Source organism: Triplophysa dalaica, chromosome 25, assembly GCF_015846415.1.
Source record: "Triplophysa dalaica isolate WHDGS20190420 chromosome 25, ASM1584641v1, whole genome shotgun sequence".
Classification (NCBI taxonomy): domain Eukaryota; kingdom Metazoa; phylum Chordata; class Actinopteri; order Cypriniformes; family Nemacheilidae; genus Triplophysa; species Triplophysa dalaica.
Window position 1 is genome coordinate 13,028,262 of NC_079566.1, and position 24,224 is coordinate 13,052,485.

General features: G+C 37.4%; 3 protein-coding genes across 6 annotated transcripts in view; all 3 read right to left on the reverse strand.

Moving 5' to 3' along the window:
• LOC130415231 (4-galactosyl-N-acetylglucosaminide 3-alpha-L-fucosyltransferase 9-like) lies at positions 1-3,047 on the reverse strand. Of its 2 annotated transcripts, none has more exons than XM_056740786.1 (2): positions 2,903-3,047; positions 1-1,727 (listed from the first exon to the last, which is right to left on the reverse strand). In XM_056740786.1, the coding sequence occupies exon 2, from the start codon at positions 1,713-1,715 to the stop codon at positions 498-500; it is 1,218 nt and encodes a 405-aa protein (XP_056596764.1). In that variant the 5' UTR covers positions 1,716-1,727; positions 2,903-3,047; the 3' UTR covers positions 1-497. The 2 variants fall into 2 exon arrangements, with proteins under 2 accessions (XP_056596764.1, XP_056596765.1); XM_056740787.1 differs by lacking the exon at positions 2,903-3,047 and adding an exon at positions 2,845-2,895.
• Positions 3,048-8,342: 5,295 nt separating this feature from the next.
• wipf2b (WAS/WASL interacting protein family, member 2b) lies at positions 8,343-15,208 on the reverse strand. Its single transcript, XM_056741568.1, has 7 exons — positions 13,885-15,208; positions 13,492-13,621; positions 13,258-13,359; positions 12,346-13,002; positions 11,218-11,418; positions 10,545-10,658; positions 8,343-10,291 (listed from the first exon to the last, which is right to left on the reverse strand). Exons 1-7 carry the CDS (start codon positions 14,083-14,085, stop codon positions 10,251-10,253), a joined length of 1,446 nt encoding a protein of 481 aa, XP_056597546.1. The 5' UTR covers positions 14,086-15,208; the 3' UTR covers positions 8,343-10,250.
• A 690-nt stretch (positions 15,209-15,898) lies between these two features.
• The window catches only part of jupb (junction plakoglobin b), a 39,890-nt gene continuing 31,564 nt past the window's right edge, over positions 15,899-24,224 (reverse strand). For all 3 annotated transcript variants that reach the window (XM_056741564.1, XM_056741567.1, XM_056741565.1), the window contains 7 exons: positions 22,082-22,234; positions 21,575-21,694; positions 21,222-21,372; positions 20,367-20,488; positions 19,861-19,903; positions 19,003-19,154; positions 15,899-18,918 (listed from right to left, as the gene is read on the reverse strand). In XM_056741564.1, the coding sequence (XP_056597542.1) occupies positions 19,018-19,154; positions 19,861-19,903; positions 20,367-20,488; positions 21,222-21,372; positions 21,575-21,694; positions 22,082-22,234 (726 nt within the window). In that variant the 3' untranslated portion in view covers positions 15,899-18,918; positions 19,003-19,017. The remainder of the gene's footprint in view (positions 18,919-19,002; positions 19,155-19,860; positions 19,904-20,366; positions 20,489-21,221; positions 21,373-21,574; positions 21,695-22,081; positions 22,235-24,224) is intronic.

Below are 24,224 nucleotides of genomic sequence, written 5' to 3' on the forward strand. Positions count from 1 at the left end.
AACTGCCAACACCCTTTATTAATTTTTGACCTATAAAGTAATGGCACATGCAAGTGTCTGCCCATGTACCCAGCCACATGATCAACTTTGACAAAACATTAATATTTCCCATTCCCTGAAAAAAAGCAAGTTTATATATTATCTGTGGCATGATGGCCAAACAATTTTAAGAATGACTTCAGTTTCTAAAAAGAATGAAAAATTAGTTCACAGTGTGAATAAAAATCTGCTTGGCAAAATAAGAAAATAAGTTGGATGGGGAGAACAGGAGTTAAAATGTCATTTGTCGATTTTCGAGTCTCAACGCATTTTTCTATATGTTTCAAACAAGGTTGGCCTCCGAGCTAACCAGTATTTCCAGCCACAACAATGATAAACTTGACCTTAAGTATAGTTGGTAGAAAAACCAGCTTTACCAGAAAAAACCTCCTTTGCTGTGTGCCAGCCTGGACCAACATAGAAACAGACCCGGTTCCCTCAGGTCCATTTGTGTATTTCTAAACAAACCACCAGGCGTTGAGATCCTTCACCACTTTGTAGTCCTTAAACCTTCTAATATGTGCACAGGACAGACAGGAATGTATCGGACCAAAACTGCTTTCCTTTACAATAAAATTCTTTTTCCATGTAAAGTGCTGCATATATAAGTCCTCATTTTTGTCCAAACTTTTCAGATGATCCGCAAGTTCTTTTGGGGTCTTGAAGTCGTCTACGTGGATGAATGCTTCACCTGGGATATACTGCTCGTAGTTCTCTCTGGACGAGCCAAGAACCACAGGAACCGTGCCAATGTTCAGAGGCTTGAACAACTTTTCCGTAATGTAGTCTTTATGAACAGAATTCTCAAACGATAGGTAGAATTTACAACTCGCCATCGTCTTCGCATAATCATCACCACTAATACGTCTGTTGAAGTGTCCACCGTAGCCCTCGACTGTGATATGCTTTGAAAACTCACTAAAGAAATGTGTCCGTTTATAGTTGGGATTCCAGTTGCTTACTATCCAGCATACTAATTTATCCTTCTTGGGGATTGTGTAATTTATCTCCTTACCCTTGGTCTGAACTATTGAACCGTATGGCACTGGGATATCCGAATCTCTGCGGTAACTCGAAGTCAAATTGAACATCTCCTTCAGTTTAGGATAATTTGGTGAATGGGTTGGAGACTCCATATTCCACCAAACCCATTTCTGGAAGACGGGTCGTGGTTGTTGTGGAATGTTGGATAAATCCCCTCTGATGTCTCTGTGATGAATCATAACACCGTCAGCTTGGTTATACAGGTTTTTGTCATCTGTTAAACGACAGCCGTCAATGTTGTATTTTGTACAGGGTTCCATGGTGAAAGGGACACCAAAAGGCCACATCCAGATTAAAATAATGGTCTCTGGATCGCTCTTGGCTGTAGTCAGTTTCATAGCTGTTGTAGTTGTAGGTGGTCTTGGCGTTGTCGTTTTTCTGGGGTGTTGCACTCGCTTTGTCTCAGAGTCATCATTGCAATTGTTTTTCGAGTCTGTTTGAGTATAATTCTCCATCTTAAGAAGACGGAGGCAAAGTTCTGCGCTGACATTATTTGTCAGGACCTTAGCGGCAGGACATTTAAACCAAGTTCTGCTTGGTTCGTAGTACATTAAGAATATTGCCAGGAAACATACAAACACAACTAAGGCGATGAGCACGCTCTGGGTTTTTGAGGTAGGTTTGGGCATCATCTTTATCCTTCACTAGAGGGGAGATACATAGAAGTTATTGAGACATAGAGACATTTTAAAGCAATAAAGACGTGCATGTCTGGATTTGTGTCAGAATAAACCTGGTAAGTCAGTCAGGTCATATGTACACATGTCTTCACAGACATACCGCAGTCCTACACACAAATTAAGAGTTTGATTCCAAAATGAGATAACTCCTTTTTTAAATCATGTTTTTTTGCATTCCAATTAAAATCAATGAAACCGCAGTTGGTTTTGATTAAGCCTTAATAACTAAAATACACATCTAACTAACACAATAAAACACAATAAAAGCACGATAAAGTAGAGTTATCTCATTTTGGATTTGGGAACCAAGCGCTTCCTATTTTTTTTCTAGTCGTCACTTAGTTCCTGATAGGCAGGTTTGTCCGTGTGTTTATTGTTGAAAGAAAATTCAACCCTCAATTGTGAAAGTACATTAATGATGTACTAAAACTAAAGCTGTGACCCTGGACAACAAAACCAGTCTTCGAAAATGAGATTTGTACATCAAATTAAACCTAAATAATTAAGCTTTCTATGGACGTATGGGTTGTTAGCATAAGACTATATAGATATACAACTGTTTAAACTCTGCAATCTGAGGGAGCAAAATAAAACTAAAATTGCCCTGAAGTTGGTATTTGAAGTTTTTATATATTTAAGGTAATACATTTACAAAATATCTTCATGGAACATTATTTTTACTTAATATTCAAATGGTTTTTGCATTAAAGAAAAATAAATCAATTTGACCTTTAGAATGTATTTTTGATTTCTACTGAAAATGTTCCTGTGTTAGTTAAGACTGGTTTTGTGATCAGCGTCACAAATACATCAACGTCTTCACTATTTATTAACAATTTTTTGTGACAGGCTATTAATAATTGCTGGCTTTGTGCATTTACTGACCATGCCTGTAATCGAAATAAATGACTGAAATTAAACTTTGATTGAATCACGAACGTTTAATGTATGTCCATTCCGAAATTATTGTGAGAATACGGTCGTCACTTTTTTTCCACTTTGCATGTGCTGAATTACTTTAATGCTCCAAATTAACACAACACACATTATCAAACAAAATAAAAAAATGCGAATTACTCACATATTCCCTTCCGTGTGATAATTAATATTAAAACAGTCGAAAAAGTCGTGTAACCTACCTTTGTTTCAGGAAATATATTCCTAATGTAACGTTTAAGGATGGTACACCCTAACGTCAGGTAGGTCAGGTGTGTCCTTTGCAGCGCGTTCCCCTCCCATATGACGTTCCAGTCAGCTGGGATGTATCGCGGTCTGCATGTATTAAAATATTATATACACAGCAGCTATAATATATCCTGGTTCACACCATACAATTTATAGGCGCAGAAAAAATAATGAGACCATTTCAAAAGTATTTCAATTTTTGCTGATAAGAATGTTAGTAAAATGATCATTTGCGTTTATTTCTGGTAACTTCTGACAACTTTTCTCCCAAATTTCAAATAAAAAAATGAAAAAAAGCAAAACAAATAAACGATAATAATGTTTTATAAAATAACCCTGATATTTTTAAATGAGTTTATTATCGTTCATTTTGCTGTTGACTTTCACTCTTGAGATTTGCATTGGCTGGAATTCAACAAACAGTGCAATATACAATAAATACAGGATTTAAATGATTTATGAATATAAATCGTAAATATAAATACATGTAAAAAACAGGCATTCATTACAGAAGACTACAAGATTAAAACAAAAATAATTTGTGTTTATTATTGCCTTTTATGTAGTAGCCTCATTGTGTCCGTATGGGTTCAGTAAAGTTACTTATTTAATTAAGCTGTTATGTAAACTGGACATAAATTGAACCCTACAAAAGAACATTAACCATCACTGAACTACCACCTTATTAAAAAAAACTAAAGTCTAATGAATCTGATTACACTGCACAATGAACTTTACATAATATCTGGTGTTGATGTCCGTGAACGCGCAGCGCTCCTAAATTAAACTCTTTTCAACAGTGTTTCGCTACCACCTGCAGCACGAAATGGGCGTTTCAGATGGAGGGAGACAGATTTATTTCTGAGATGGAGCTTTCAGGCATTACTGACAGTCAATAGGTTATAATCTAGACTATATCTTGCAAGCAAATAATAATAGCAGTAAATTAAGAGCACAAAATAGGAACTCAAACTGTTGTAAATAGGGATGCACCGATCGGTTTCGACTATCTGGACGATCAAGCGGGCCATAACAAAGGCTTAAACGAATACATACAATTAAAGCTCAAAACCATTGAACAGAAAATGACACGCAAGCTCTGTGTGATGCGCGACTGCGCGTGCTCGGCTTTATTTTAGTTTATTGTCGGAGGTCACGCGCATTTATTCCTGCTCGTTTTAAATCCGAACTGTAAACGTTTCTTCACAGATGTGGATGATCAACGGAACGAACTGTCAGTAACTTATGATGTTGCTCACGTGGACCGTCATCCGGCAGGTGCTGATCTCACTGAAGCTCATGTTGAGCCTGTTTACATGACAATATTCACTGCCCCTCTGTGTTCTGCCTGTTATTTTCATTAAAATGATTGTGCACGATATATAAACCTCTTATATGAGTTTAAGTTTGACTATAACTTGATTACTGTTATGCATATAGGCCTAATAATTCTAGAACTACAATGTTTAGATGATTGGTAGAAATGACAAGGAAATTAAATTTGTTGTATTTTTTTAAAATATGTTCTCCTTTATTTTAGTTTAAGTGTTTTAGTGTTGGTTTTAGTGTTTGTTATTTATATAATAAAAGTTTTTAAAACTAATTTTCGATATTTCGGTTTTCGGTCTAGTGCATAATTTCGGTGATTCCCTAATTGTAAAGGCTGAAAAAAAACTTTTTTTGTTGCTACAACTCCAAACGTGTTAATGGACAATATAGAGCTTCTTAACCCAAAAAGTAAAATCTCTGTCAACAATTAGGATTCTCTGCATTCTATTTAAAATGTTAACAGTAGAATCGTTTTTCATCCTGTTTGATTGAACTATAGGCTATTTGTGAAAGACGTTTGTGTTTTTAAATTAGAGAGAGATAAAATAAATGTTTAATGGGGGTTTTCTTCTAAGAGTGTTGTTTCCTTGTTTTATGGCTTTTATCATGCAAATGAGTGAATTGAGGTTTGCAATTGGCAAGTCATTTGAACAGTCAATCAAAAGAAGGTGTTTATTTTTTTATGATCTGTCAGTCATGTTTGACAGTTTTATTTTACGACTTTTGTTGATGTAGGCCTATCCCTGCAATTAAATGTGTTTTCATCCTGCTGGTATGACACCCTGCGGTTCTTATATCACAGTTTGAAACCTGACGGTCGTGTTTTTAGATTAAAGACATATAATGGTTTCGTGTTGCTTCATCTATAAAAGTAAGTTGGTTCCTTGTTTAAGATTTTTATCTGATAATTGATTGATGTTTTTGGGTCAGAATTTTATCATTGTGTCATAAACTATTTCTTTTTGATTCAACGACATGCCCTGATATGCTCTTCCTGGTCATGGAGGAATGGGGGGTTGTTTTTTGTAAGCACCTCTAAGGGGTGCGTTTCTAACAAATGGTATAGTCTTAAGACAATGAACCAAAAAAAGGTTTGGGTTTCCATCCTGACTGATTTTCTGGAGATGTCTGTGTGTCTACGGTCCTGTGTGACAGAAAATCTTTAATGTTTGTGTTATTGAATCTTTTTGTTAATTTTGGCATAAAAAATCGAACATGGTTTAGGGTTAAACTTTTAAAACCAGGCGGAACAACAAAAAACCTTATCAATATCTTCATCTTCAATTGTTCTACACTTTTTTATTTAATAAATGTTAAGATTGAGATGATATCTTGAGATCTACAAGAAGGATGGTGCAATCCCCTATAGTTCTAACCATCGGTTAAAATACAATTGTTTTGCATTTATGTCTATACTTTTTTCTGCCATCAACGATTCTCTCAGGGTTGGGCATGGCAAGGCAACATTTATTTCTATTGCGCAATTCATACACAAAGGTAATTCAAAGGGCTTTGATTTGAATTGATTCACAAAGAGAAAATGATACTTAATGAATGAGTTCTTTAGAAAGTAAATTAGTTAAAATCACAAATGTTTAAGAATGCATAATACAAAATGAAATTTAGTTTATTTTGAAATGCGTACTAAAAAAATGACAACTAACAGAAAATGAAGGCCGATTATTTCAAACTACTACCATTTGTCTGAATTGCATAAAACTGTTCTTTTGTTACAAGGATGGACAATCACATCATGAAAAGTGATCGAAAGCTTCTTGGTTTTTAATTGGGCAAAATAGGTTTCATATATAAAATTGATATATCAAAATGGACTTGAGGCCGTCTCTTGCCAACACTTTAGCATTTTGATACAAAACATAAATGTCATTGGAGACTAGATCCATCTATTGGTCCTGACAAATTTGCAACTGGTTATAATTGGGAGTAATGAGTTGAATATAATCCAACATTCTTAGGTTGGCAATAATGGTTATGGGTATTTCTTCCAATTATCAACCTCAGGATGAAAAAAATAAGTTTTTCCAAAGACAAATAGTTTACCAAAGATTTCATCACATTGATAAGTCAGATGTCACCACTTTGAATGATAGATCTGATAGATTGTACTATCTTGTTATTGATCCAAATGATAGTAGTGTTCCATATTGTTCATTTCATCGTTCACTCTCTCACTGTCTGGACGATCAAGCGCGCCATAACAAAGTCTAAAATGAATACATATAACAATAAAAGCTCAAAACCATTGAACAGAAAATGACACATGACCAACGGAACGAACTGTCAGTAACTTATGATGTTGCTCACGTGGACCGTCATCCGACAGGTGCTGATGTCACTAAAGCTCATGTTGAGCCTGTTTACATGACAATATTCACTGCCCCTCTGTGTTCTGCCTGTTATTTTCATTAAAATGATTGTGCACCATATATAAAAGTTTTTAAAACAAATGTTCGCCCTATCAGTTTTCGGCCTAGTGGATCCTGAGTTTTCGGTATTGGTTTCGGCCCACATTTTCCATTTCGGTGATTCCCTAATTGTAAATGCTGTAAAAAAAAATGTTTTTGTTGCTACAACTCCAAACGTATTAATGTACAATATAGAGCTGCTTAACCCAAAAAGTAAAATCTCTGTCAACAATTAGGATTCTCTGCATTCTATTTAAAATGTTAACAATAGTAATCGTGCCTGATATTTATTCTTTGTTCAAATATAGTGTTACGTGTGCACTGATAATAGCTGATGTTTATTTCTTAATTCAAACCAATTTGCGATTCATAATAATACTATAATTACTTATATATCCGTATAATATCATAATTACATTCGATATACTTAATCATTTTAATAATTATCTCATCCAATAATTATCTTTCTGTGCCATTTCAAGATTTTCTAAGCCATGGTTGTTCCAAATGTGGACAAGCCCTTATTAACTATAAGTTGCTTTTAATCAGCTTTTGGGTGTGTTCAACGCTGAAACTAAACGTTTTCCTTTCTTGTTGCAAAAAACATTCTCCCTATAATTTTTTGTCATTAAAAAGTCTCTTTCAAACACAGGAGGTGCGCTCAGGGAACAAAAGCGCTTATGGGGAAAGCCTAAGGCACGGAACTTCTCTCTTGTTAGAACCAGACAAAAGCATGTGAATTATCGTGTTTCACTAAGTAAGGAAGTGAGTGGAAATGTAACATTTGTGCTTTGATGTTAAATGTTATGTTCTGTAAATGGGAGAGTAAAGTACAAGCACATGCGCCATTAAAAAAAGATTTATTAAAAATGCAAAACGCATCTGACACGAGCTCAGCAGTGCATCTCTATGAAAGCATATTGTATGCTATATTCAATTTAAAATGCAATATGCAAAATGGCAATGCAGTATGTAAAATGACAACGCAATTGTGTATCTAAATATAAATTTCAAATAACATATGTGCAACATTAAAATAGAAATTCAATTATATCAATAGTGCATTGCCATTTTGCATATTGCATTTTAAATTGAATATAGCAACCAATATGCTTCCATACATCTCTTTACCCATCTAATTCACTGAAAACAATGCTTTGTTATTAAAAGATATAACCTGAAATTCATTTTGAAAATGTTGTTGTATTTCAACATTGGCTCACATTGTGCACTCTTCTTATCTAGTTAATGAAATTGTTAATTTATTAAATGTAGACGTTTATATGAAAACGTTAACAACTGCGTTCCAGAATTATTGGTTGAGGTGGGAAATATCCTAAATCCAAAGAGGACCATTGGGTTTGTTGAAATGTCCAAACTTGGTGTTGTGCTGCATTCCAGATCAATTGCAGGAATAAATTACAACCGACGGTTTAAGAAAACACATTTCACTTACCAAGTATTCATTATCAGAGTTTGGTCAGTTGTGCTGGTTGGCCTCACTATTGCTTTATGATTATTATTCAGTCGATTCACTCCCTACGAATTCACACAAATAAACCACCACATAGAATATTCACAGATTTCTGTATAATTATTGGGTCACCTGTTCTGGACAAATGACAGAAGATCAGAAAGCTCTTATCATCAGCTTTTATTTCAACTAGTTGATCCAAAGACCAACAGGTGTGAAATGTACAAGTTCGAGTTAAGCATGGAATGATGATCATGACAAGAATACGCTCTCAATGCGAGTAAGTTACAGTATACTTCTCTACAGACATGTACACCCAACCCTTCTGGCAGACAGTAGGCGATTTAGGACGAAAATATTTGACCTGTTTTCAGGGATACAACATCAGGTTATTAGTCACTTCATTCGAAGCCTAAATTATGCATGGCTGCCTGAAAGTTTTGACTATATTACAAGCTTTTTACACCTTAAAAATAGAATTATATCTACCACTACCATATCACTCTATGTACTCTAAATACACTTTCTTTCTTAGAAATCGTAAGTACCGACAAGTTTATCAGTAAATGTAAGGCAGAAGAACAGGGGCAATGTAGTGGAAAGGATTCAGTATTGTCCAGATAGCTATACATGATTTAGAGTTGGTTACAGATAGCCCCTCATAAAATAAAACGTGCAAATGTTGGTGGTTGGATTGAGAACAAGCATATACAGAATATACACCCGGAACAATCAAACAATGACACTGAACAAATCTGCCTCAAATTGTAGATATGTTAGAAAGCATCAATGCCAGTCATGAGAAATGGAGAGTTAGCTTTATCTTTAACCTAGACTTTTGTGGCTAAGTGGAATGCTAAGAGTTAGTGCAATGACAATCAGTTAAACATGACTGGCTAGGTAGTTGCCACAACTCAGAACTTCCCGTTTCCTGTTCCTGTTAAACCCGTTCCTGCTCCAGGACAATAGGAAGATTACATACATGCAAATACATCCATTATTTTTGTTTAAGGTCTGTATCAAAAAGTAGCATGCATGAATCCACAATGGCTGATTTTACTGTTCATCTCCCATCTGCGTCACTCCTAAAATTCCAGTTATTCTTCCTCAGGACACAGTGGCAGTCTTCTATCACAACACTAACCAAAGACAAAAATTCACAAATTCACAGGCAGAACATGAACAAGGTTTGCTCTTTTAGCTCACAAGTAAGCTCACAAACATCAAAGCAGAGGATAAAAAAAGGGCAAAGCCTCGGCGGCCTGTTACGTCATCATAACAAAACCCAGAATTCACATTGCGGGTGAGGATACGGCACAAAGTTTGAGGCATATCTCTGGATGACATCTCCAAACCAGCTTAATTCAAGATTCATCTTTAAAGCGACGATTAATAAAGGCAATCAGCCTTCGACTGACGGCCCGTGTCATGCTGTTTGGGTAAATGCTAGAGCGCATTCTCTTGGCACTTTTGGACCCGTCCTAACACTGGTTCATCAAGCTCTCTGCCTTTGGAGAAGGTCATGAAGTCCATTAAACCTCCTGAGAGAACTTAAACGAAATGTCTGTTCCCTGAAAAAGGGGTGCGTCCCAGGAAGGGCGACAACAAAAACTTCTACAGCAGTTCATATTTTAAAAGTCAGTTCATGCAGATCCGTGTGACTGACCTTATTCACAGTGCATCATAGGGGTAGCAAATAAGAAAAAACTAAGTATGTCGACCAACATGGTAATTAAGACATATTTGCGAAGGCTTTCTGCATTTTCCTTCTCCAGTGCTATGCATTACCACCATACAGGCTTTGACAGCATGACTATCAGCAAGATCTCAAAATGCATATAGTCTGTTGTGCAGAAAACAGGTACCTAAAAACACTCCATTCCACACAATCATAGAATGGAAATGGAGCGTGGAGCTTGTGTCAACGGTGAGGAATGTTAACCGATGGAGAATGACAGTTAATAAGGTGCAGGATTCGAGGATTTACATGTGCATGTGAGATTGTCTATGAACTTATGGGTCTGAATGAAGAACTCTCGTCGCTGATGCAGCCCATGCGACCGGTCACAGTGTTTACCTCCCCACAGGCGGTAAGGGAGGGGCTCCTCTCATTACTGACAAAGAAAGAGAGTATTAGTCCAAGCTCATGATAAACCACATCAATTATATATCCTTCATTAGACATCAAGAAATACCAAGCGGTATACAACAGGGCATAGGGCATGGAACCCTGTATCCCACAATGCAAAGCACTTTGACATTTCATTCATTGCCAGTGTGAACTGGCTGTAACTTAAGTTCATCGCTTTTATTTTTCAACTGAACCGGGTGTCTTTGAAAAGTTCTCAATTTTGTTTTGAAGCATACCTCTAGACTCGCCTCTGTTGGCTTTGCTCGGGTAGACCTTAGTGAAGTTTCTAAATTCTTCTGGAGGAGGGAAGTCGTCCAGAGGATGAAAAGAATACTTGGACTCAAAATCATCTGATGGAAAAAGAACAAATCGAAAGGATTAAAATGATTCACAGCTGATTTATAACTGCGCTTAACACTTAGATCATTGGTTCTCAAACTTTTCAAATCGAGTACCACCTAATGGCCGCCATAGAACATCATAGGCCAAGATGTATTAAATATTTATCAATCATGTATTAAAGATTGGAAATTACTTTTAAAACAAGAAATGTAAATTAATATATAGTTTTATATGTTCTGTTGTGTCACGTACCACAGGGGTCTCTTCAAGTACCACTAGTGGTATGCGTTCCACAGTTTGAGAACCACAGTCTTAAATGAAGCACATTAGTTAGAAAAGAGCCTCTTAGGGTGCTACATTAGGGTGAATCCATATTTTATAGTTAGAAGACTATCTTTAATTCCGAGATATGACTGTAGTAATATCATTTGAGGTGACAGCTGTTTATCATAGCTGACATCATTTAGAGAGAAAACTGAGGTTTCTCAACATGATTTGATGTTAAAATGAAATGGTGAGGGAGGGCGAGACTGAAGGTGTGGGTAAGAGCGAGTTAGATGGACTCACCTACGAAGGAACGGGAAATGGAGGTGTGTCCATTGCGAATGGGCGGTGGAGGGGGCGGAGGTCCGGCTGGTGTGCGGGAGGGGGGAGGAGGGGGCTTGCCTCGGCTCTGACCATCCGTAGTGCTGCCGTGTGTCCGGTAAGGGGGTGGTAGAGGTGGAGCATCCCGCCCGTTCCGTGACGGCTGTCCGGGAACTGGAGGAGCTAATAAAAGGAATTGAGACATCAAGAAAAGTCAATATATTAATTAATTATTAATTAGAGATGTGACAAGCAATTGCTTCCTAAATTGACTCTGTGCGACCTCAAAATATTTTTTTTTAACCTTTTTATACAGTTTTTATTACTGTACAGAACACGGTTATACAAAGTATGTGCCTGCTGCTGTGAGCAACAGGAACCGGCCCGGCTATTTGTGTACTTTTCCACCGTCTCTCTATGTAAACACACACTAGACGGACAGGTCTCAACGATCGCACGCGTCTGTTGCGTCTAGTGTATACGGCAGTATGAATGGTAAAGGTGAGAAGCTTGTTTTTATTGCAAGGTGTGGAAGGCATCAGGAAGAAAATTTCTACCACCATCTACTCTACCTCAAATTCTTCCAAACCCTTCTGATGATGTATTTGTTAGATATATGCTTTAGGCAAGCATTTTTATTCGTAGGCCCAGTTATACAGACAAGATTTAGCTTAAGCCAGGACTATGCCTTACTTAAATTAGTATATTTAAGTTGCCTTAGTGAAAACACTTTAGAGAAAAACATTACTGGTGTGCATCTCGAGTCAAAACATTCATTTTACTAGCCTTAAGCCTTCTTTGTCAAACCAGACAAATATGTTAACCCTCACCTGTGTCTATATACCTCGTTCTTTGCGTTGTAAGTAACTAGTGTCGCTAGTCACTAACGCTAGTGCTTTTATCGCTTTGGATAAGTGTCTGCTAAATGTGAATGTAGTGTTTAGCTTAAGGGGTTAGTTCACCTAAACAGAAAACCAGTTTTTTGATTGACCATCCAAGAGTGACAGTAAAGATGATTTAGAGTGAGAGATTAACTTAACACCCCAGGTTCTGCTTTTAAAGTTTCAATACACAGCCTCAGGACACAGAATTATAGAAAACAGCCCTCACCTGCTCCTCGTCCAGGAGGCTCTCGCGCTGGGGGCGGGGGTCTGCCAGCCTGTGGGGTGGGGGATGGCGGTGGAGGGGCGTGCCCCCGTGTTGGAGTGTGTCCTCCTGCTGAAGGTTTCTTGTTGAGCGAGTTGTGTCTCTGTGGTAGCTCAGGGGCGGCTTCGTTCACAGGACTAGATAGGCCGTTTGAAACCACAGACTGCTGGCGGTAAGGAGGCGGCGGTGGCGCCAGGGAGGAGGATGAAGAAGAGCGGCTGCTCGCGGGCGACGGAGGAGGTTTTACTGGAGGAGGTGGTGCGTTCTCACGCACGGGTGCCGGAGAGGGTCCTCTCTGACCAGGAGTTGGCGGAAGTGGCTTCTCGCGGTTGTAAGAGGGCGCTGCTGCCTTCTGAGGTGGAGCGGGTGGAGCGTTTCCTCGACGAGTCATGGGGGGCGGAGGAGGAGGCGCAGAAGAGCTATGCTTCATGCCTGGAGAGGGGCTGCTGCCTCCACCGGGTGAACGGGAGAGATCGGGCAGGGACGGTCTCTGGGAACGGCCGGATTCTGGAGGAGAGCCCTGTTGAGAACTGCTGTCTGGATCGTCGTGACCTGCAGGCGGGCGAGGGGCAGCGGCACGTGTGCCAGGAGGATGCAAAGCAGACCTGCCTGCAGAACCATCTTGAAGACACAGCATCCGTTTCAAATGGAGGATTAACAATAAATAAAATGGCCATAAAATATATTTATAATGCTATTAACTACAAATGCAGCACTATTATAATAATAAAATGATTAACATTATACAAAAAGTTCAATTTTGAAAACACATCCAGGACCCATTTTCAATCAAGCAAACAAGGATGCTTTACAAAACATCAAAGAAAACACACAGTAATATAATGACCACCACAAAAGTTTTGGAAATGCACACACCTCCCACTGGTCGCAATTTTGGGACACCACCCTGAAACAGCCCCCCTACGGGCTGGACGGATGCAGACGTTCCTCCTGACGTGACTCCACTTCCTTTTGGATCTGAGGATCACAAAACAATTAAATCATTTATCATATTTCAACGATCAGAGATCATAACGCATCCTTAATTTCTCAGAGATTACGTCTTTAATGCATTTACGTTTTAAGAGGACCCATCCGCTTTTCACTTACTTTCAATTAAAGGTGCACTCCTATCATTGACAACACCAACTTTCTTCAACTTTGACCCTTTGCAGATATCAGAGAGCAACGCCCCCCTGCCCTTGGCTTCTCGAGTAAATTTAAGAGCCGTCGTGTTGGTCTAAAACAATAATTCCACATTATACACTCTGACAATCATTACCAGGAAAGCCAATTTAATGACACAGATGGTATTCCCACATAAAACCCTTACGGTTATCTTAAAAAAGTTCTAATCCTACCACGGTTCAAACGTCTGTTCCTATAATTCAATTTAAGCCATGTAATGCCATGCAACGTAACATCTACACAAGTTTACCAGCCAAGCACATTTGTTTGATTTACACACCGAGATGTAAATTAGATTCAAATCAGAATACTCACCTGGTTAAAGGTGAGAGGAGGAGGGGGTCCACCTGGGGGTGGGGGGGGGAGGGGGAGGAATGGGCATCCTGGATCCGTGTCCGGTGTTTGGAGCCGAGTGTGTGTCACTCTTAAAATTTCATGAAGACAGACAACTATTGAAAGTATAAACACATGACAGCTTATTAACCTATTTGAACATATACATAAGTTAAGTACCATTATCACAATAAACCTGTGATACGCATGACTGCATAAAGTCTCAGGTTAACATTTGTGAATGTGCCATTATAAGGTGTATATTTTGAATCAGGATGTGTTCTTTTTGGCTTAGCTAGCAACACTCCATCAGTTGAGCTGAACATTGAGTTGAGATTCAGTCTGTTGCAATGCATCATCACTCAAGTGTAAATTATAGTGTTTTATTTTTTTAAATGCTAACCTCCCTTTAAATGAAAGTGCCACAATCAGCCAGAATACTGTTCTTTACAACAAGCTCGATTTGTTCTTTAACTGATTTTGTTCTTTTATAAAACATTTTAAATCTGCTTGCCAACAAAAGCTTTTTGATCTTCATTCAATAAAAACATTTCACAAGCCTTTGCAAACAACACATAATACCACGACGCATAATGTACCGACACATATACCAAGCCAGCCTGTCTTCATGTACTTATTGATTCATAACTACAGCACAATGTGCAACATTATACTATCCTCCAATTTTACTCTTCTTAACAAACACAAGTGTGTCTCCTTATTAAATGCATCTTAGAAACCAGAGCTACTGTAGTTAATGCTGTAAAATCTCAATGCATTTCGGAAGGAATCTCTAGCAAAGCAAAACGTATGTCATATTTACCCAAAGCTTTAAACTAATGTAAATAACTGTGATAGCAGTGGAAATGATGGTAAGTGTAAACAACTCGGCCTGCATTATACACTAACGTAAATATATCGCATAACATTTTGCCCGAATACACCATTCAGCTTTTTTGAACATGATACACTGCTCAAGAATCAAATGTCGATCGTGTCAGAACATAGAAACCTTTAATTCATTTATTCTGACATGTATTTGATTGTGAATTAGCGCAGCATTAGCTTAGCTTGGCCTTGCGCTTGGCAGGTGCTCCTGTCACGTCAGGACATTTCCCGCCGCACTTATCGACTGTTTGTGAATAAATGTTCCGTCGTTCGAGATAACTTAATTCGACAAGTTTATCATATGAATCAGAGCAATGTTTATCCTACTTTTCTCCGCAGCGTCCGACGATTTCGCAAACTGGCATCATTTACATGCCCTCGCGCATCTATACCCTTGATTCGCTCCCGCATCCGGCCCGGAAGTTACGTCACCGTAAGGCTCTGGATACGCAGTGAACCGTTTAATATACAAACCCCCCGTTTTCCTTTTCTTCTTGCTGAATGAAGTTATCTTTTTGTTCCCTAGTACTAAAAAATAACAAAAAAGTACACTGGTTTTGACAAATTAGGATATATTTAAAGATTTGATTTAACATAGTATTGTGCTTCTCTTTCTTTAATTTTCTTGATATATAAATTCATATTTCAATATATGCCACAATGTATTTTTTCTTTTTTTTGTCAATATAAATGTTTAATGTAAAATATTGTCAACGATTAATATTGTTTTGGTAATATTATTCATACAAGTTGTAATTATAATGGTATTTTAATAATAATAATAATAATAATAACAACAAGTCTTTTATTATCATTATTATTATTTGTTTATTTAGGTACGTTGTGTAATAAACATTGGTTCCAAAGATGGTCTGACAAAATGTACAACACATGCTGTCCCTTAAATCTGTTTTTATACACTTTTTTATACATTATTGCAATCTCAACCCTAACCCTAACTTTAAAAGTTATATCAATGTTCAGGCTCTGGCTGAATCAAATTATTTAAATAAACACTATAGCAAGCCTTATGCACAACATAAACGAACCATCTTCATAATAAGTACAGTTGTTTCACCTTAAATAAATCTCAAGGAACTGGCACAGGTAATTTACTTGGGTTTATTTATTTGGAAAAAATTCAACCGCATATTATTATAATTTCTTGTACATCCCGTGCATTTTGTTTCTCGCAGGTGGAAATATTGATTTGATAACTGCATTGAGTAACACTGAAACCTCACAAATCACTCCATGTCAAAATGCACAGCTTTGTGTAATCTCATGACACAGGGCAAGGTTACCCGAATCATGTTTCTCAGGTTAGAATAGAATGGGGAAACAGTTACAGAAACATCAGAGGAACAAGTTTCTTTCATTATATTTCAGATGGACAAATTAAACGTTGCATGAATCACACTCATTGTTCTCTATACTTGAAAAAAAAACTGATATATGAAAGTGCTTCGTCTGGAAGTCCAATATTTTTCTTGTGCTGTTCAACATTTGTATGCATATGAATTTAAAGAGTTATTTAAAGGTCGGAGATTAATGTTTACGTGAATTATAACACTGCAGCTGCTAAATAATTATTGTAATTTCATCAACCAGCAACCATACTTTACCACAGTTCTGCAAATGCATATACAGTGCCCTCCACTTATATTGGCACCCATTGTAAAAATCTGGAAAAGAAGGCTGTAAAATCCCTTTTGATCTTTTATAAAAAATCTACAATATTCCATCATTTAATTAAGTAAAAAATTTGAAGTGGAGGGAATTCTGTAACATTCATTACAGAGTTTCTGGACATCTTGTTCAGATGCATGGCATCATGCTTTTTATCAATTACCAACAAATAAATAAAAAAATCTGACTTGCTCTGCTAGAGATATTATAAAGGGTCGTGGTTAGATCTTCCATTAGCACATTGGTTCAAATTAAACATCAAAATCAACCCAAAATGTGTAACTGAAAGCAATACCAAGATCCCGCCATAGCCATCCCAGTTCCCTGATCTGAACCCTATAGAAAATGAGTGGGATGAACTGAAGACAAGAGAGCACCAACATTTAAAGGATCTTAAGAAGGAAGGGACTTGGATGACATGCCATATATTCTCAAACCTCGTCAGACATAAAAGAAATGACTGAAGAGCTGTTTTTCATGCAAATGGGGGTTGCAGAAATGTTTGAATACAAGAGTGCCGATTATTGTGAAAAAATCATAATGTAATATTCCATCACTTTAAATGTTTTTACTTTAATGAAATATTGGAATTTTGTAGATTTGTTTTTATAGAGATCAAAAGGAAAAACAATGCAGATATATTTCTACTGCCTTCTTTGCTCATATTTAACAAGTGTGCCAATATTCGACACTGTGGGCCTACTGTACAAGATCTATAAACACTCATCATCTTCTGACCACATATTTCATGTCATTAAAAATGGATAATAGCACGCATGTCGAAGTATGTACAATGATGAAAAACAATTTCTGAGTAAAAAAATATTTATAGTTTTAGGATGTCGTATAAAGAGGCATTAACAGGATCATTTTGTTCTTGTGTAGGGGCCATTTAAAGAATCTCTACAATGTTAATAGCACTTATATATAAAATAAACCTAATTTTCATTCTGCCGTGATGAACAGTATGTTCTAACGTTTCATACAAAATGAAAACAACAAATCTGAATACTTATTGTACGAAAGCAAAAACATAATTTTGGTTAATGTCATTGTGCTACTGGAACTGAAGGTGAAAGATAAATGTATAGATTTATATAAAAAAACATAAAAACTGTTTTAACACAGTTATCTACAAAAGACAAACCTGTGAATCCTAAACTACATTTATAATGTTGTAGCAGTGACAAAAAAACAACTAAATAGGAGTCAAATGTTTTGCATGTATAATGTGTGAAATTAGTTGTGAAAATGATTGTGGATCCTTTTCAAATACTACAAACTGCGTCTCTCACACCTCAACAACCACTCAAACTTGTAAGTATGTGCCCTATAACATCAGGAAATCAGGCCGTTTCTGTCGGAGCATGCCTCTCAGATACTAGTCTAAGCTCGGGTCATGTCAAGACTGGACAACTGCAGTTCTCTACTGGCCGGACTTCCGTCCAATGCAGTCAAGCCCTTGCAAATGATCAAGGCACCAACTCGCTTGCAAGAACCTTTACTCATTCCGTTCCCTTGTGGTGGAATGAACTGCGAGCCTCCACCCGAACTGCTGCATCCTTTACAACTTAAAAAGATAACAACTCAAAACATCCCTGTTCCGCATTTATTTGACTTATCAATAACTCTCTTTGTCTTGATTCAAAAAAATAAATGTCTCCCTTGCTTACTCAAGCTTTGATCCTTTTAGTAGCATGGCCTTGTAAACAAACGGTACTGTTTAAGCCTGTAGACAGAATGTTTATACTCTTCTACTTGTAAATCGCTTTGGATAAAAGCGTCTGCCAAATGGATAAATGTAAATATATGCAATTCCTTTGACAGTATTTCATAACAGCATTACATGAAACCATACACCCTTTCTTGTAACTGAATATCAGTTTCTTTCATAAAATATGTCAAGAATGTAAGCAAGTAAGCTTTTATGGGTGTTGTTTTTTTAACCAACTGAAATGTGCCGACACGTCCACAGAATGAGGAATTGAGGCAATAAGTAGCAATTATGACAACATAGCCAAGTTTTAGTCGTTGTAATTGTTCTTATGTTGCTTTTGTTATTTTGATTTGTTCGACTCATTAGAAACGCCTCAAAGCCACAGATTCACAGGAAGCAAAAATCTAAACCCTGTGGTGGCTGTGCTGCTGCTATGCTACATGTCTAGTTTTCTATCTTTGGACAAACAATATAAAGTACAAAATGTACATGTTATGAACACATGCTCATTGCATCACCAACACTTTTAGGCTGTCACTCTGTTAGTAGCACAAGATACTGAAATGAGTTAGGCAGTGCTTGAGAGTTCACATCACAACAACCAGTGGTGAACCAAAGCAAGTCAGGAATTTTCTTCTTCTTTCGTTTTAGCACTGCACACTTTCACGGCCTGGATCACACCTGCTGCAGGGAAGAAACCGCGTTCTTCTGCTTCATTCGACCTGAAGGATGAAAGAAACACAGTAAAGAACTGGAAATGACAGAATAAATATAAAAAACAGAGACAGTAAATTGCACTTCTTAACCTGGTGGCAGTGTTGTTATAGAGGATTTGGGTACACCTGTCGAGGGTCATAGGTCATTTCTGCCATGTATTGCTCATGAAGCTCAGGGTCCAGCGGGAGACCATCCAAGGGCATATCAGAGTAACCATAGGGATGGTATACTGGATCCAGCTCTAAGAAAGAGAGAGAGAGATAGTTTTATTACAAAACATTTACGATCCCGTATTACTCGCCATAAAGAAGATTAAAGAGTACATAACCTGAGATCATGAAAATAACATTTCATGCAGTGTGTAATGTTGCCTTGTTTTAAAGTAAGCAGTCTGCCAAGTTGTAAATCAAACGAGTCTTGCCTAGTCCGATTGTACTAGTTAATGACTAATTTATAAAACAAATTTATTAAAGTGGATGAATTTAACCATGCTTGAAACAATGTTGTTACTGGACTTACAAACTTTTCGCGTAAATCACCTTGAAAATCACAATGACGTGTTCTCACAGAACCTGTTATGCGTTGACCTTTAAAAACATATGAATATACACCCCGGATAAAGTACTCTATACAATTATGACCGACAGCCCTTCTTAATGTTTCGCACACACATAATCCAGGACTCGTTTATCATGTAGCAATGTATGTGATCTATGTATCCGCTCTCTAGCACAGTGAGACATTCCATTCCATTCCATTTTCTACCGCTTATCCGAACTACCTCGGGTCACGGGGAGCCTGCGCCTATCTCAGGAGTCATCGGGCATCAAGGCACAGTGAGACATACTGGGACAAATAGCAAATTGCCACCACGTTGCATCCTAAAGCAGAAGTTTAGTCTATTCACAGCCAGAGAAAGCGTTTGGCTGTCTGTCGTACTAACTCACCATCTGGTATGTATCCAGGGTCAAGGGGCATAGCAGCATGTGCCTAAAAGAAAGAAAGTTAACATGTAACAAACTTCAGAGATCCCAAATGTGACACAGTAGCCAATGAATACCAGAAAACTATAGGGCCCTCAATGGCATGATGGCGTGCAAAACATGCAACACAGCCTTTTCTCCCTTTTCTGCATAGCGCCTGTGTTTTGGTGGCATCTAGTGGCAGACCCTTATTTTGAAATACAACATTAACACAAAATAATCATTATAATTTTTTTTATTAAAAATATCCAAAACTTGAAATACTTAAAAAAGACGTAAAAAAAGTTGCCTTAATTTTTTATTTTATTTTAAAAGCATCTCTTGATGTTAAGAATGAGGAGTAGTGTTATCTAGCCGAAGGTTGACTACTCTAAATGCAATCGCAAAAACTATTAAACTACTAAAAGATTTAAAACAGATAAGGGTTATTTAAAAAAAAAAAAAAGAAGATTCTCAAAAAAGACATTCACCATTTCCCAGGCTGCAGGGTCGTGCTTGAAGAGAGAGTGCGTGAGCTCCACGGACACTCGCTTTCTGTAGTCTGAACTTTTATCTTCAGAGATACGGAACAGTACTGCTGCAGCATACGTGGCTGAGCAAAAGAAGATGTGTTCAAAAATATTAAAATCATACTTACCAAACAGGTCATCACATATAAGTTTGTAAAACCAAGAAGTCTCAAATATCTACGCACATACAAGCAAATACAGGACAAGGACAGGGAAAGTCAAGGCTAAAAGGAAAATGTAAACTGTAACAGAATGTGTGTGTTTACATCAAAATCTTAAAATATACAGTCAGCTGGATGCGCCTATCATGTTGTAATTGGCCAATAAGAATCAAGTATACCAGAGTACTGTGTAAAAAAATGTATTAATTATATACTGCAAGTGACAATATTTACAAAAGAGGAAATAAACATAATAATATATGAAAAAAAAAAAATTAAATGTTTAATAATTTATTTTAAACAATTAATATTTCATAATCATGACAGACAATGAAGATTTTAAGATGACCACCTAAGCGACAAATCTATTCCCCTCTTATGAAAATAACACATTTCAGTGGTTGTCTATTTTTCTGTGGTAGTTGCAAAACATCCTCTTTTGATAGTTAATAAAAACAAAAATCCTAAGCAAGCTTTTGTCTCCACCTGCTGTATTTAAAGATACATTTGACACGTAAATCTGCAATTCAGCATTGAACTGCTGTGTATCAGACCTAAGTTGATCCCCAGAGTTGTTTTCAAGGCGTAGGTGTGGATGTGAGCCTGGTGTTATAAATAATGAAATAAACATTCTCTCTCTCTGAACGTCACTCACCGATGCCCTCATTGGGAGAATGCAGGAGCTCCATCAGAGGAGCGGAGGCGCCCTCCGCGTCAATCATCTCGGCAGACTGTTTATCCAGAGCAAGCTCACACAACACACCAGCAGAGACGCGCTTTATGTTCTCCACATACGAGTACAGAAGCTGAATATAAAATGGGAGAGAAAGAAGACGACAGAGACGTTTTGTGTTAATGGAGGCTTGTTTGTTAAATCACGAATTGGCAGCGCATCGCCACACATGAACAGCATCCAGGTAGCATGCGGTTATCATCAACACCCACACATCACAACACACGCAGAGGCAGCAGTTTCACTGCCAGGAATGCCGTAATTTTGTTCAGTACTTGTACAAACAGAGGAATAGTCTGCATGCTGGCAATTTCCCCTCGGTTCATCGGATCTCTGGCCAGTATGTGCAAAGCGCCCGTGCATCCTTCAACAATCTCCTCCATTCGCACGCCATCCTGTGGAGACAGAGAGAATGTGCAAGATGGAGAAAGGGAAAAAAATGATATGAGACTACAGGGACCTGTGCAGGTGCTTGATGTATGACAGGTATTGAGACTTTGATGCTAATTGGACCGTGTTTTGGCCTCCCTTTGGGTGCTTTGCTCTAGATGTGCAGGTGGAAAATGCGGCCAACCTGTATATAGGGACAGGGAACCTGAAGCTATACATTTGAAATGCATTGCATTGAAAATCTATCTTACCATGGTGTTTTTTTAGAGAAACCTACACATTTAAGTAAGCATCAAATTTACAAAGACTGCTTTTCAGCTAAATTTATGTTGCTTGAAGGATGTTTTTCCTATAAAATATATATCATGTGTCAAATAAAGGTTGTGATGTACCTGATAGGTCTGCTGGGTTCCTGAGCCGTGTCTTTGAGTTTCCTGATGGGCTTTCAGTAGAAGGTTGACCAATCGGGGGATTGTTCCAGCCTCTCTTAAAGGCACCTGATTGGCTGGACAGAGGGCCAAGTTGCGAATCAAACCCACTGTTGCCTACAGTGAGAAAAATAACAGAATTCATATTTATATATAGGTTTACCATTCACTGTAGAAAACTAAACTTAAAACTTGAATGCCATAAATTTCTATGTTGAATCAATCAATCAAGTCATCAGAATTATAATTATATAAATCATTATAAAATTGATCATTTTTATAAAACTGATCATTACATTAAACAAGATTTAGGTGCATAAAGTTATAAAACAGGCAACTAAATTCCATTTAACAAAATTTAAACTAACGTGACTTGTAAAGCCAATTTAATTTAATTTAAAATTAAGGCAGCTTTTAAACTAAAGTTCTTAAGTTGACATCTTTTTACAATGTTGCACAAATCCAATATAAATCCATTTGTTTCCTCAACTAGTTTTCAGTATTTACAGAAAAAATATGTGATTAATTTTTTTATGTTTAAATGTTACAATTGTATTGGTGTGTGAAACAGCTCAAGTATACCCTACTGTATGTATGCAAAAGTATTTGTAACTTGGTAAAGTAATTAATATTTCAAATTAGTTTTTTTATTTATAGACTAAGATTTACAGACTCATTTTTAATTAATTAATTAATAAACCAAATGTATATATTTTTTGTTGCTTATTGATATGCAATATGCAATAACTCTTTGGGGGCTGGAGTACAAATTAGTCAGAGGGCCCAGAAACCCTAGATGCACCCCTGCTGGTAGACAAAGTATACCAACTCACGAACCCCTGCAATTCCCTCAAGGGCCACCAGGGGTTTGTGAACCCCAGTTTGTGAAACCCTGCACTAGACTCTTTCATAGTAGCAGAGTAAGAAAACCATGAATACAAGGATTAAAATACTAAGTTCTCCTGATTGAAAACTAAGAAACTGTTAACAAGTGCGCTGTGAAAAACTTGTTTTTTTAAATAAAATATGTGACATCAACACAAAGTTTAGGTTGATATGCTTGATGTAATAGATGTAGTTTCTAAAGATATCGCAAGTACATCACTCCATGATATATACTGTATTATAAATGTAATGTCATGATATCTAAAGCGTCTGCATGCCACAGATGTTTCATTTAACCTCTACCCAACCAGCTGCACACAAAGAGCAATACGTAAATGATTTCACACGGCTTCCATCACAGGGCATTATTATTCAACAATGTTCCAGTGCTGATTAGAGAACGCTCGCTGTGAGGAAAGCTCTCCACGGGGTGTGACTGCAAGCCGCGTCAAGTGCTTGAAACGCCTCCAAATGGAAGAGAAATACACAGGACTTGGTGCATTCCAGGCATCGGGGTTCCATGTGTTTCATTAAAAATCTGTTTTTTCCCAACCAGAGCCATCAGCCAAACTCACAGCCGCTCACAGTTCACATGCGTATCTCAAATGTCAACTGTGAAAATGGCTTTCTGGTAACATTGTAACATTTTAATTGAATTGATTCATTTGTATTCTGTCTAATCTAAACCATAATTTATTATGTTTCCATAAAATAAGCAATCCAGAGGCTGGCAGTTCCATTCTTCTGAATGGATACACACGTGCTGACAGATCACGACTCACACACACACACACACACACACACACAGGCTTTTGCTCCAGCGGACTGATGTGATTAAGTGGGGGATCATGCGTGCCAGGAGCTCGTGCCCACCGAGAGACAATCAAAGTCCTGCCCACCACAAATCAGAGAGATGAGGACAGCCAATTACATCCACCATGACCTTTCCTGATGTGATGAAGCTCTGGGGTCTCTGATGAGCAGAAGCACTGACACGATACAAAACTGTTAGCGAATTAAATGCACGGAAGACGTGAGGTTTGTCTTAAGGGTGCAAAGAATCACAGACAACCTGCAATAAATTGTTTAATCTTAATGGAAGATTTATTTATTTAAAGTAGTTCACCCAAAAATAACAATTCTGTCATTCACTCTCATGTCATTTCAAAACTGTATATGACTCTTTCTTCAGTAAAAAACTAAAGAAGATATTGGTTTTGTA